At 31.7% G+C, this 13,023-nt stretch overlaps 1 protein-coding gene and 1 non-coding gene across 4 annotated transcripts; one reads left to right on the plus strand and one right to left on the minus strand.

Annotated features, from left to right (window-relative positions):
* Window positions 1-2,003: 2,003 nt before the first annotated feature.
* LOC132299610 (uncharacterized) lies at window positions 2,004-9,518 on the minus strand. 3 transcript variants are annotated; one of them, XR_009480152.1, is made up of 11 exons: window positions 9,188-9,515; window positions 8,961-9,041; window positions 8,818-8,842; window positions 8,530-8,612; window positions 8,155-8,187; window positions 5,876-5,954; window positions 5,723-5,775; window positions 3,645-3,705; window positions 3,323-3,405; window positions 2,184-2,341; window positions 2,004-2,088 (listed from the first exon to the last, which is right to left on the minus strand). XR_009480152.1 is itself a non-coding variant. In XM_059796340.1 (10 exons), exons 1-10 carry the CDS (start codon window positions 9,206-9,208, stop codon window positions 2,252-2,254), a joined length of 609 nt encoding a protein of 202 aa, XP_059652323.1. In that variant the 5' UTR covers window positions 9,209-9,515; the 3' UTR covers window positions 2,004-2,251. The 3 variants fall into 3 exon arrangements, 2 of the variants coding, with proteins under 2 accessions (XP_059652323.1, XP_059652324.1); XM_059796340.1 differs by having other exon boundaries at window positions 2,004-2,341; XM_059796341.1 differs by lacking the exons at window positions 2,004-2,088; window positions 2,184-2,341 and having other exon boundaries at window positions 3,364-3,503; window positions 9,188-9,518.
* Window positions 9,519-9,556: 38 nt separating this feature from the next.
* TRNAP-CGG (transfer RNA proline (anticodon CGG)) lies at window positions 9,557-9,628 on the plus strand. The gene has a single exon. It is a non-coding gene; the product is annotated as a tRNA-Pro (tRNA).
* The last annotated feature ends 3,395 nt before the right edge of the window (window positions 9,629-13,023 follow it).

A 13,023-nucleotide genomic window follows, 5' to 3' on the forward strand; every position in this document is an offset into this window, starting at 1 on the left:
TTCTGTTTGGTTCAATTTTTTAATATCGAAAAATCAGATAATTGTACAATGAAACAATCAATTCAGATGGACTTCTCAATCCAATCATACGCCTGCTATTCATGTCTGAGTTTATTTTGTTATTATTGTACTTTAAGTCACTCAGAGCGGAAGCGCAAAAACAACAAATTTTAAGTCTCACACAGTAAACAAAAGCGTCACGAAACGTAAGAACAACACTCGTTTAGAAAAATTGTGCGACTTAAGTTGTACCCAACTATTTTAGCAATTGCAAAAGAGTGTTATGTGTAGAATTTGCTAAAATTTTATTGGTATTGAAAAAGTATTAGAGGAAAAGGGAATTAAGAGAATTATTCTGAATATTTATATATATTCAACAGCCACATCATACTTATTCCTTATTTAAAAGAAATTTGAAGTAAAATTTCTGATAAACTATTTTTTTTTGGCTAGAATTCAAGCGTCTTCCTTCATATATCTTTGTGCATTCCTTATTCTTAGGTGATTCCTCTATTATTATTCAAAAAACATTGATAGTCACTATTGCCTAAGAAAAAAAAGTTTTACAAACAATACAAGCAATGTGAGAACGCTTTCGTAGTCCGAACAATAGGGTTGCTCTCATTGTTCTTGTGAGCTTGATTTTTAGGCTTCATAAATATTCCAGAGGGCACCTTATACCAAAACATTACATATTAAATTCCACTAAAATTAAAATAAAAAAATAAAACTCATTACAAAATGCCAAAAAAGACTTCTCTAAATCCATCAAAAAAAAAAAAGATGTGTATGTGTAGGTCAACCCCCATAACCTTTTTTCTTTCTTTAAGCATCATCTTAATTAATTTACTTAAGTCCCAACATTAACCTTCACAGGTTCTTCTTTCTTAAGAGCAACACACTCCTTCACCTCAGCCTTAGGAGACTTAACACTCACACCAGCAGTACCGCAAGTCCAACATTCTTTCTTCACTGTCTCTGGCTGCTTCACATCTTCCTTTTTTGGTGTCACCACTGCTTCCTTCTTCGCCGACTTCGAAGAGCAAGGACTTGAGACATAGCTCCTTCCTGAGCAGCAGTTTCTCCTTTCCATCGTACTTTTTTTTTTTTTTCTTCAAACTTGTAGAGGGAATTAGTGATTCAGTTGAGAGAAAACAATGGAAGTGATGAAAAATATGGGAAGATTGTTGGGGTATTTATAGAAGAATATGAGGCTGCCTATAGTCGTCTTCATTTATACTGCAATTTATTTCTCTATACATGATGAATTTAGTGTGCATGCACCACTCAAATGAGTGCAATGCACTTTCAAGTGCAGAAATCCCAAAAGTCTGGCCTTCATTGACCAGGTTCATCACGAGGGTACTTTGTATTCCCAGAGTAAAAGCTATTTATATCTATTTGTCTAGCCGAGAGCATAACCGAAGGGGTTAATATTCATTAACCGAAGGGGTTAATATTCATTTAATGTAGTGGGTAAGGTCAAGTATTGGTTCCATTCACTAAACCCGTTAATATTCATTTGAAATAGTGGGTAAGGTCAAGTATTGGTTCCATTCACTAAACCCTTCGGTATACAAATAGCTTTGAGAGATCGGATTCAAATATTAGAGCTAGTCTAGCCGAGAGCATAACCGAAGGGGTTAATATTCATTTGATGTAGTGGGTAAGGTCAAGTATTGGTTCCATTCACTAAACCCTTCGGTATACAAATAGCTTTGAGAGATCGGATTCAAATATTAGAGCCAGTCGAGAAATTATTCATTACAACCGTTGCAACGATGACACGGTGTAACAGTTGGCTATACCTCTGGAGAAAAATTAATTCAAAGTTTAAACTAAATTTTCTTCGATTCCAATGCAACAATTTCAGGTTTTGGGTAAACATCTCCGATCCAATCTCCACATTCACAATTTCACATACCATGCCATCAAAACCGAGCGCTCCTTTTGCCCAACACAAGCATACAAAATCATAAACTAATACAATATTTTTGGCAAAGTAGAGAATAAGAACACTATTTATTTCAGTAACATTTCCAGTAACAACAAATGTACAAGAACTGAAGATAGAATGTGGAGATTGATCTGTACAATTAAATAGGAACACAATCAAAATTTGTGAGTTACTATTTTTAATAGGCAGTGAGGTTTAAACTAATGTGCCTCTTGCAGAACATTACCTTCTAGAGGCTCTGAAGGGCGGTTGGGCAAATCAAACGCTTCTCATACAACAACGAGTCGAGCACAATCACTTTTTAGACGACCGAAATCCCCCAAACCCCATCAGAGCTGCAACATCGGGGTCGTCTATAGTTTCCTCCTCTGCAGTCTGCTCTCGCTGATCATAATATACATAAAAAAAGAACCATTATGAACTAGGTAAGAGAACTTCTAACACATACAAATAAATTTTAAAGACACACAGATACTGGATAAATAGGAGGTTCGGTTATCTGTAATAGACATATCTATCTGTAGAGGTCACCAATTGGATTATATATATATATATATATATATATATATATATATATATATTTGTTTTGATAAATAGGTCACCAATTGGTTTATCGGGCCAGCACCAACGACGATCCCTTTTCATTCAAACAGAGACAACCTACACCATAGAGAGATCCCTCCCCTCCCTCGAAGGTCCACAACTGGATTATTAGGCCACATGTTTACACAGTCCAGTCAGCACCAATAACGATCCCCTCCCTTCTTCTTTCGAAAGGAAAAAGAACCATGGACATCGTCCATATTGGAGTTCCTTTCATGGTTGTAACCATTCTCGATTTGGAGTGTGATAAAATGAAGATAAATACGGAGAGGGGAAAAAACTCTTATCTACAGAGAGAGATTGAAGAGAGAGGAACCAAGAATTGTTTCTAAAGAATAAATGAAGAAGAGGGGACTGACTTGTTCTAGGGAGAAAGAAATGAAAGAAAGAGAGATTACTTTAAAAGTCATTCGAAAGAAGGGAAAGGAGGAAAAAGTTCAAAATACTTTGAATGGCCAGCTCAGTCAAATTCACTTGTTGGCCCCTTCAAATGACACTACCGATTCGCTTCTTTTCATTTTTCTTTTCCTTTAGTTTTTTCAGAGGCATTAGTGCTGAACTGACAGGCTCAAATGTGATATTGTATCTTACTGGAAATCCGCATGACTTTCACCCAAAAAACTTCACCTAAGTTTGCACGAGAATGTTATATTCCCTGTTCGTTTAAGCTTGTGAATTTAAAAGCCCTCAAAAGTAAGTAAAAAAAAAAAAAAAAAAAAAAAAAAAAAAAATGACTCCAATAACCCATGCCATGGTACCAACCTTCTTTTCTTTCTTTTTTTCTCGACGTTGGCGCTTCCTTTCCTCCTCTTCTTGCTGCTGTTTTAGGATCCGTTCATCAAAATCTACAAAAAGAAAAGGGTACTTGGATCAATTTTCCGTTCCTTTTTCCTCTTATAGCTTCAAGACGTGGTCATGGATGAGGTAGAGAAACAGTTGAAATCTGAATGAAAAGGAATTCAACAAAGAAATGACAATTAATAATATTATATACAGTAATCATTAAGTAAACCTCTGAACTAAACCAAACCTTAGATTTCAACGACCTAGGATATTAGTTAGGCCTCATTCTCTTAAGTCTTACCTTGCTCAGTAAAACTGCCGGTATCTTTCCGTTTCTTGAGATGTTCAAATCGTTCCTGGACCTGTGCAGCATAAATGAACTAGCATTTAACATTTACTCATTTCTTTTCCAAAACTAAGAAAGAATGTTTTATATAAGCAAGAAAATGGGTCCAGTGAATAACAATCATACAATGAAATTAGCTTATTTTGCCAATTATATCTCCAAGATATAGCCACTCCTGTAATTGCCAGTTTCAGAAATTCCACATATACATTAGGGCAAGGAGGCATCAGCTTCTTCTTACCAAATTCCCAATCTTGGCACGAATCTAATCTACGATACTCTGAAGTGTTTTTTCCTACATAAGATAACTACCACGCATGTTTAATTGTGTACGTATTTATCTTTGCCGATGTCCCAAAAGCAAATGTGCAATATGAGGACCTCTTTATAGCTCAAGTGTTGTAGAAAAGCTCTATAATGTTATTACTTATCAGAATGAAAGTTACCCAAAAGTGCATTTACCCAATGTATGTCCCATATACGTAGGGTGCTGGGAAGGCAAAATTAGAGACAGACCCTAACGTTTGATATTATTTTTCACAAATGGCTATTGTGAGGCTCAAACATGCATTCTCACCTATCAGTTTAAATTATCATTGCACCAAGCAATAACATTATAATCCGGCCTCTTACTAGTATTTAAGTTAGGATTTGCATTATCATTTTGTCTTTGATGTATAAAATGGTTGATATATGCTAACAATAAATATGTTCTCTTTCTTTTTATGTCAGAAGTTTTAAAAAAAAAATTTAACTAACAATAATAGTAGAAAACCAGCTACTTAATAATTCTATTGTATTCTTCTTTGGTTTTGTTTATTTACCCTTTGTATTGTATTGGAAATGGGCCTACTCCATTACTTAGTTTATTTTGGCTTTTAATCTGAGGGAATGCCCTATGTGCTCATGTACATCAAGATTTATCATTTTTATAATACCAACACCAATTATGAAAAAAAAAAAAAAATTGTTTAGAAGAGATAAAGTTAATAATCAACATGTACTAGTGATTAAATAAGATAAAAGTAAACTAGGATGGTATAAATGTGTACAAAGGAGACCCTGGATGCAATAGAAAGAAAATGAAGAGTAATTAATTTGCAGAGAAGGTAAAAGACAGAGAGTTTGACCAAAACTAACATAGGATGATATTATATATGATTTTTAAAAGTAAATAAATTAGGAGAATGGTTTGTAACAGAAAATAATGGAGAAAGAGAATTCATGTGGCCAGCCCCATTCATATAGGAGTCGTCAAGGATGATGATGAATAATTTAGTGTCTCCCACAACTATTTATTATTACAGAGTTGACTATACAATGTTATCTTCAATGACTGAGTTGGGGCACCAATTATCTATACTGCCGTAGCTGTGGCAGTGGCAATTCTAAAATCCCCAAAGGATGGGATGTTTTGTTAGCTATTATGTTCTGTTCTTTTCTTTTTCTTTTTTTCTTCTTTTTCTTTTTTTTTTCCCGAAATTTGTGAATAGAGAAACCAGTTGGATTTCGTATGCCAATCAAATGCCTTGTTTATGACCTGCTAAATCCCTTTGGAATAAGGTTATCATATGGCCAATTAAGTGGTGATTTGATGTTCTCTAGACGGCCCAATGTATCGATTAAATGAGAAGGCAGACATTAAGCCCACAGGTTGTGCCCTAACATATGCAAAAGAGGGCCAAATGAGCAGCCCATGACCCAAATGGGGGTAAGATAACATCCCATTATCATTTTATTGGCCGTAAGATAACTTTATTCTGAAGCCCGTTCAACGGGGGTTGCAAGCAATTCATATAATCATCATTAATTTGCCATCAATTTAAAAAATACTTTAATAAACCAAATATACCAATTTAATGTGAAATTGCACATCATCGAATAACAGCTGGCAATAGTGATACATGGTCCTTGTTACAAATAAAAGATCGTTTCATTCATCAGATTGTAAGATTTCGGCTTTATTCTATTGATCTGGTTCTTTAACTATCCACATTTCCAAAAGAAACATACAAAAATTTATAATTGTGTACCTGCTGAAGAGACGAACGTTCCACCCGCATAGACATACCCAAAGCTCTTTGATCTACAGAACAGAAATCGAGAGAACCACAAGAAAATGATAATCAGACTAGTATAGTTCATTGAAACAAGAGAAATCAGTTTGTATATTGATGGCAACATACGTTTCTTTCCATTGATATGGTCCAAGTAGTTTGCAGAATCCTTTACAACACATTCACAAACTGAGCAGAAATATCCAGCCTGCAAAAGAACTGATTTTGTCGCATACCAAGGATGACAAATTGCAAGACAGAATAGAGACATTTAACTCTACGCTGCTTTGTTTTCACTTTTGAGAATATTTATATACATACTAATGCTAAATTCACACAAAGAACAACACCATCTCAATCACAAGTGCTGTAATACCCCGATAATTTTAAAAGATTTATTAATTAGGATTAATTATTTTATTTTATTTTTCAATGATTTATTTTATTTTATTGAGTGCTAGATTTAATAAACCTATTAATGGATGTGATTAGTATAGTATATATAATTATATATAGACATGTATATCGTGCTTTATTAAAGTTAAAACTTTATTAGGTTTGGTTTTGATCAGAGATGATCTGCTTATTGGTTTTCAGAGGCCTGGTAGAGTGAACTTGCTCGTAGGGTTTAACCCACGATTTATTTTTCAGGTTATTAGAGGTTCCAGTCTCGAGGTTGAGGATCCGCAGCTGGGAGACTGTCATTCGTCTATTCATCTTGTGTACTTTTAAATAGTATTGGATTATTGGATAATGTTTTAAGGGGTCCTTGAGTTATGGGATTTCCGAATTGTAATTGTTGGAGAATCATTAAGTAATATTTATTTATTAGTTTTCTTCAGCGGTTTATTTATTCTTTATTATTCTTCTTTGTATTCTGTGCTTGTTAAATACTTAAATTGTTTTGATATCCCTTGATTTTGTGCGCGGACTTGATCAATCCGTGTTCCAAAATTAGGGGGTATCACAAGTGCATGACCTCATGACCTCAGCCATTACTTGGTTATGTACCACGATCACCTAGCATAGTGGTAAACTAGGTCAGCCCATGAGGAATCACAATCACAGCTCACCAGTCACCACCCTGCCCCTACATTGCACCATATAATGTTTTTTGCCATGATTCCTTTTTCTCACACAAGCATTAAATTTTTCACTGCCCCTCCATTGCACCGTATATTGGCATTATAGCATGTGGGTCAGTGGAGGTGACTGGATCGGTTAGAGTCCAGATCTTCTGTTATGCACGACACATATTGTACCACATAGCAGCACACTTATTTCTAGGTTGCAAAATAATATTGTTGAATTTACTAATATTACACTTATTTTGAGGTTGCAAAATAATATTGTTGAATTTACTAATATTCTTACTAGGATCGTCTAATGCTGCCACCTTCTGTGAGTTGAACAGGACGTCAATCAGCCATATGACCCATATCTGCCAAATATATCTACTGTTGCCTAATAGGCTAATATAAATATAATGATTATCCATCCATTCAGGAAAAAATACAATGATTCCCCTTAGCATTATACTCTTCAACAACGACCTCTTTCCTTCTTTTTCCATTTCATCAAAGATATCATAAGAGGGAAAAAGGAGGAAAAAAGATCCCAAATAAAGGGATAGCAGAAAGAACACAGAAACATGGAAATGATACATGATCCCATCCTACCCCCTCCCCCCTCCTTTCTTTTAATTGCTTAGCAAACATTCTCGAAGTTGATGCTCAAGCTCGACTCGTTTTAGATAATATATGATCATGAAAGAGCTTGTTAGTGAACATAGCCTGAGCTAGTTGTGAATAGCTCAGCTCATTTGCAAGCCTATGCTTCAAGGGTCAAAAAGTCTTCAAATGTAAAGTTTAAACTGAACCAAGACCACTATAATATGGAACAGAGTATCATTCTTACCTAGTTGAGCTATTGACTATGCAATCAATATTTCATAAATCCATAACTCAATTGGCCCAAAAAATGACTAAATTACGAGTTAAAAACCAGCAAAATGAAATCCCAAGCATGTCCACTGCTTAAATATTCACACCATTCTCCAGAACTTGCCCAAATCTCTTAGAAGTCACACATCTAAAGTCTAAACAAGTTTTATCATAGTGAACAAGGTTGATTTCAAAGACACTTCAGCATTTCTGTTATTTAATAAATAAATAAAAGACCAGATCAACAATAAAGACAAATTTTTAAAATGCATAATTTCAATGTTGATAAAATCTAAAGAATGGAGAGAATAATCAAATATAGTATAATCTTTGGTCTATATTAATACCAATCATAGATCAACATATAGTTATCTAAATACTTATCAAAAAAAAAAAAAAACATATAGTTATCTAAACAGTACCAAATTATGAGAAGATACAAATTAAAATGTGTGTAGAGAATACCTGCTGACTTAGGGGTGCTATTGGCGTAACAACCTGCCAAAAAATTTAAAATATATATAAGATGAAGGTAAATACATTGAAGTCACGAACCATGTGAAAAAAGTCAAACAAATAGCAAAAGCCTGAAGGCCGATATATTCACTATAAGAAGTCTATAAGATGTTTCAATATCTTAAGATTGACATAGCCTCTACCACTCCATATAATAGTACAATGCAGAAAAGCCTCTACCACTCCATAACACCAACAAAATGTTTATGGAAAAGAAACCAAAAGTTTACAGTCAAAAACCCAATGCAATTCAATATCCCAAATTACCCATTACCCAGTTACTTAACAGAACAATTTCCGATGAATAAAAATAAAGTGTCTAACCTGTGTCTTTCCCAGGCGAGATTGAAGGTTCACTTCGTAATCCCTGTGCTTCAAAGGCTTCCTTTGTACTGGAGGACCTTTTGCTGCACATTCTAAAAATGTTAAAACACTTCAAAACACAAACCCATCACTTCAAATTCAACCAAAGACACATCTATCAAATGGATACACTACATATATACATAAAAAAAAATAAAAATAAAAATAATAATAAAATAAAAAAAGATGGGATAAGAAAAGAAAACCAAAAAATTCAAGGTAGACAAATAATAGAAGGGATCAACTTACATTTGGATTTACGCCCTTCCGTCTCCTACATTAGAATGCAGTAATGAATTAATTGAGTAAATACAAAATAAAATAGGAAAAATGGCATATTATTTCGACATATATATATATATATATATATAATAAATTGGCGCTCAAAAAACCTTTTGTTCACGCTCGCGAGCACGTTCCAAATACTCTTCTCGATCGAATTTCCGTCTAAACGTGTTGTCGACTCCAACACTCTGTAACAATTACAGTACATGAGATATATATACATATATATTTATTTATATCAATCGCGTCGAGTAACTTTAATGTGAACGTAACATACATACAAAGACATTGGTATAACTATATAAAAGAAAGTATGTAAAAAGTGTGAGCTTACATTGTTGCTCGGCTGAGCCATTGCTTCAGAATCACAACCTAATTACACAGTGACCTGAACAATATTGACAAGATTTTCACAATAATCGAATTGAATTCATTAACTGAAACTATAACTTCAAACCCTAATTAACAAGGGATTGATAATCAGTTCCAGCATGAAATGGAGTTGAGAGAGAGAGAAAAAAAGACGTAGTGATGAAGATTGAAGTGGCAAATTTGGGGCCAAAAGGGCGATTAACGAAACCCTAATTGCGTTAAGTCGCCAATGCAATAGAACTGATGAAGGAGAAGAGAACCAAAAAAAAATGGATGGATTTATTTTGTTTTTTAAAATAATTATATGTTATTTAATTTCATACAAGCGGTTGGGTGTTTGGTCTAGTGGTATGATTCTCGCTTCGGGTGCGAGAGGCCGCGAGTTCGATTCTCGCAACACCCCTTCAATTCTAATTTTCTCGGGTAGGAAATTTTATTATTAATAATACTAAATTTATCTTTATCTTTATTAAAATCTATTATATATATGTGTGTGTGTGTGTGTGTGTGTGATAATAAATTTATTAAAAAATAATTTCATTTCATCTCTCTATTTTTCTTTTCTTATTTTCAAACGTGATTTCTAACATATTTTTTTCTTTTTCAGTTAAACATAATAACTTTTCCCTTCTTTTTTTTTCTTTTATTAATGGTTATCCCTTCTTTTATTTTCTTTTTTTTTTTTTTTTTTTTTTTTTTTTTTTCCCGACTAAACCAAACATAGCATTAATCTCTCTCAATCACTTCTCTTATCTCCATTTAAGACAAACCGAGGGCACTGTCATTTTTTTTTCAAATTCCTCAAAATCTTTCAATGCATACAGGGAGCCTAATGTAACAAAAATGATAAAGCAACGGTAGCAACCCTCGTAGTCTATGTTTTGTGAAAGTTTTTATTCATTCAAAATTGGACGAAGACAAGAGGAAAAGAAAGAAAAATTACCCTAAAAATATGTAATACCTTTTAGGCAAAAGTATAAAAAAAAACCCTTAGCAGTTAGTTAACAGGACAGAAAATATATATATGTTGAATAAATTACCTCTTTTGATCGGACCAAAACAAACAAAATAAATAAATAGTGACCATTAAAAAAATTATCTCTTTTGACAAAAAAAAAAAAAAAAAAAAAAAAAACCTAAATATATATATATATATATATATATATATATATATTGAATAAATTTTCTCTTTTGATAAAAGCCAAAAAAAGAAAAAAAAAAGAAGTTATTTCTATTGAATAAAATATTTATTTTGATAGGACCCATTAAAAATTATCAAAAATATATATATATTAACTCTTTTGACCAGACTGTAACAAAAGATAACTTTGTTGAATAAATTATTTGTACCAAAAAAAAAAATCACTATTGAATAAATTATCTATTGTGTCATAATAGATTTATACAAAAAATTTGGATTATTTATTTTTAATTTTAGCGGTTGTTTTATATCTTTTGTGTAAAAATATATCCTCCAATAACAATCAATCAGTTTCATGTTTGGACTCACATAATTTTACAAACCTACTTAATATAGGGTTGATTGGTTAATGGAATGAAAAAGATGGAAGAAAATGAAATATATTGATGTGGCTATGTAAAAAGTGGAGTAAAATACACTAACAATTTTACAAAGTGGTGTAAAATACACTAACAAGTTTATCTTAATAGATTGTCGGACATTAAAAAAAAATTACACATTATACGTGACAGTCTATATTTTACACAAAATAATATTTTAACAGATGGCTAGACAGCTCTTATAAAATAAGGGATGATACATTAATGAATTTAATGACTTTCTTATCATTTTTTTAAAAGAAAAAGGTAAGTGGAATGCAATTGGAGAAAAGTGGAGTAGGAATGTCGCCTTTATTTAAATATTCAACTTTGAAATTTTAAACTCTAAGGGTATAAATGTGGAAAAATGTGAAATATATTGTTTAAAAAGGAAAGTAGATAATTATTTTGGACAGCATAAAAAGAAATACGGACAAGTTTTTTTGGATGGAGGGAGTATTATTTAAAATAATAACAAAAATAAATTACTTGATTAGTTGTTTGATGGATCTATTATATACCTACAAACAGTTTATGAAAGCTCATAAATTATAAAAAATAGTTCAAATAATAATAATAAACAAAAATAAATTGTATAGTTCATGATTTGATTTGCAACCAGAAATACTTCAAAGGGTTATTTTTTTTTTTTTTTTTTTACAGTTCAGGGTTTTTTTTGCACTTTTGAAAGGGTAATAATAATCATTTGAAAGGGTAATTTGGATATTACATGAAAATACATAAGCGTGCGAATCAACCGATACCGAAAAATGTGATTCGATGATCGAAAGGGTCCTTTTTGCTATGTTTAGATAGTTCAAAGTTATTTTTTACTTTTGTGACAGTACATGAGTTAGTTGGGATTTTATTTTTATTTTTATTTATTTTTGTGTTTCTTCTCACTTTTGCCTACCTTTTATCCCCTTCCTTCCGATTAAAAAATAAGAAAGTATGTCACTTCATCTATTCTTATAAACGGAGCTACGTTCAAGTCGGTGGGGGCAATTGCCTCCATTGATTTATTTTATTTTATTTAGTAATCTACCATTATAATTTGTTCATTTTCAGTAATATACCCATGATACATTAAATTTGCCCCTCTGAAATTGCTAAAAAAATACATTATTATCCCTCCAAAATTCATTTTTACCCCCGGTACTTTACATCCCGGCTCTGTCCCTTTATACTATTCCTTCCATTCAAACAAACAAAAATTAATAAAACACTTTTTCTTTCCTATAAAAATGCCTTATAATTAAATCTATTTTCCTTCCATCTAACCAAATAAAACTTACTTTATTAAGTTATTCAAATTGCATTAATCAAAATAGTATTTAAGGGCGAATTTATCTTCATCAAAATATCTCTCTCATCTCATTTTCGTTCTTCTTTAGATTCTAATTAAAAATTAAACTTCATTTTGTCTTTTTATTTTATTATATCAAATGTGCATTATATTAAATTAATACCTGATCAATTTGCTTTGCTCCCAACATATGTGATTCATGTCTAGTGCCCATATTATCATCTTGAATTTATTCTGTACTAATTGAGATCTACCATCCGAATTCTCTTTCTTCACTACATTCTAACATCGTAAGTCATATCTCTCTATCTAGATTTATTTTTTTAAATCTATTTCTTATCACTTTATTCTATATTAAAAAATTACAACTTATTTTCATTAAATCTTTTAATTATTAGGTTAGGACAATTATTTAATTATTAATCTTATTTTTCATAATATTTTATAACAATTGCATTTCAGCAACCGATTACAACACTAACCTCACTTAAGGTTTGGATAAATTACACGCGGATATAGCGATTGACATTTATTATATTAACCTCTCGTAAAAAAGCGAAATGTCTTTCATACTCTTATATAATTTAATAAAAAAATTGTCAAACTAAAAGACAATGTTATCTATTTTTTTCCCCTTATTGTAAACACTATATTACTCTACCTAATTTTTATTTTATTTTTTTAAAATAAAATAAAACTAATCAAACCCAAAAAAGAAACCTAATCAAAAGCCATTAACAAATATATATATATATATATATATATATATATATATATATAATTTAATAATATGAAATTGGTACTTTTGTTATTTAGTGATAAAATATAAAGTTACCGAGGTCTTTTAATACAAAGAAATGATAATTTAATTATTTTTTAAAATTTTATTAATGATAGGGAGTGAGTGTCGTTTAATATATTCTCCAAATCTA

This window comes from Cornus florida, unplaced genomic scaffold, assembly GCF_030987335.1.
Source record: "Cornus florida cultivar Cherokee Brave unplaced genomic scaffold, ASM3098733v1 CherokeeBrave_3.0.0_Hap2_Chr03, whole genome shotgun sequence".
In the NCBI taxonomy this organism is placed as follows: domain Eukaryota; kingdom Viridiplantae; phylum Streptophyta; class Magnoliopsida; order Cornales; family Cornaceae; genus Cornus; species Cornus florida.

Excerpts from the sequence above, each read along its gene's own strand:
- LOC132299610 (XM_059796340.1), bottom strand. The coding sequence starts at position 9,208 with ATGGCTCAGCCGAGCAACAAT. Across the intron at positions 8,188-8,529 it reads CTCGCCTGGGAAAGACACAG|GTTGTTACGCCAATAGCACC; the intron begins GTTAGACACTTT and ends ATTTTTTGGCAG. Across the intron at positions 5,955-8,154 it reads TAGCACCCCTAAGTCAGCAG|GCTGGATATTTCTGCTCAGT; the intron begins GTATTCTCTACA and ends GTTCTTTTGCAG.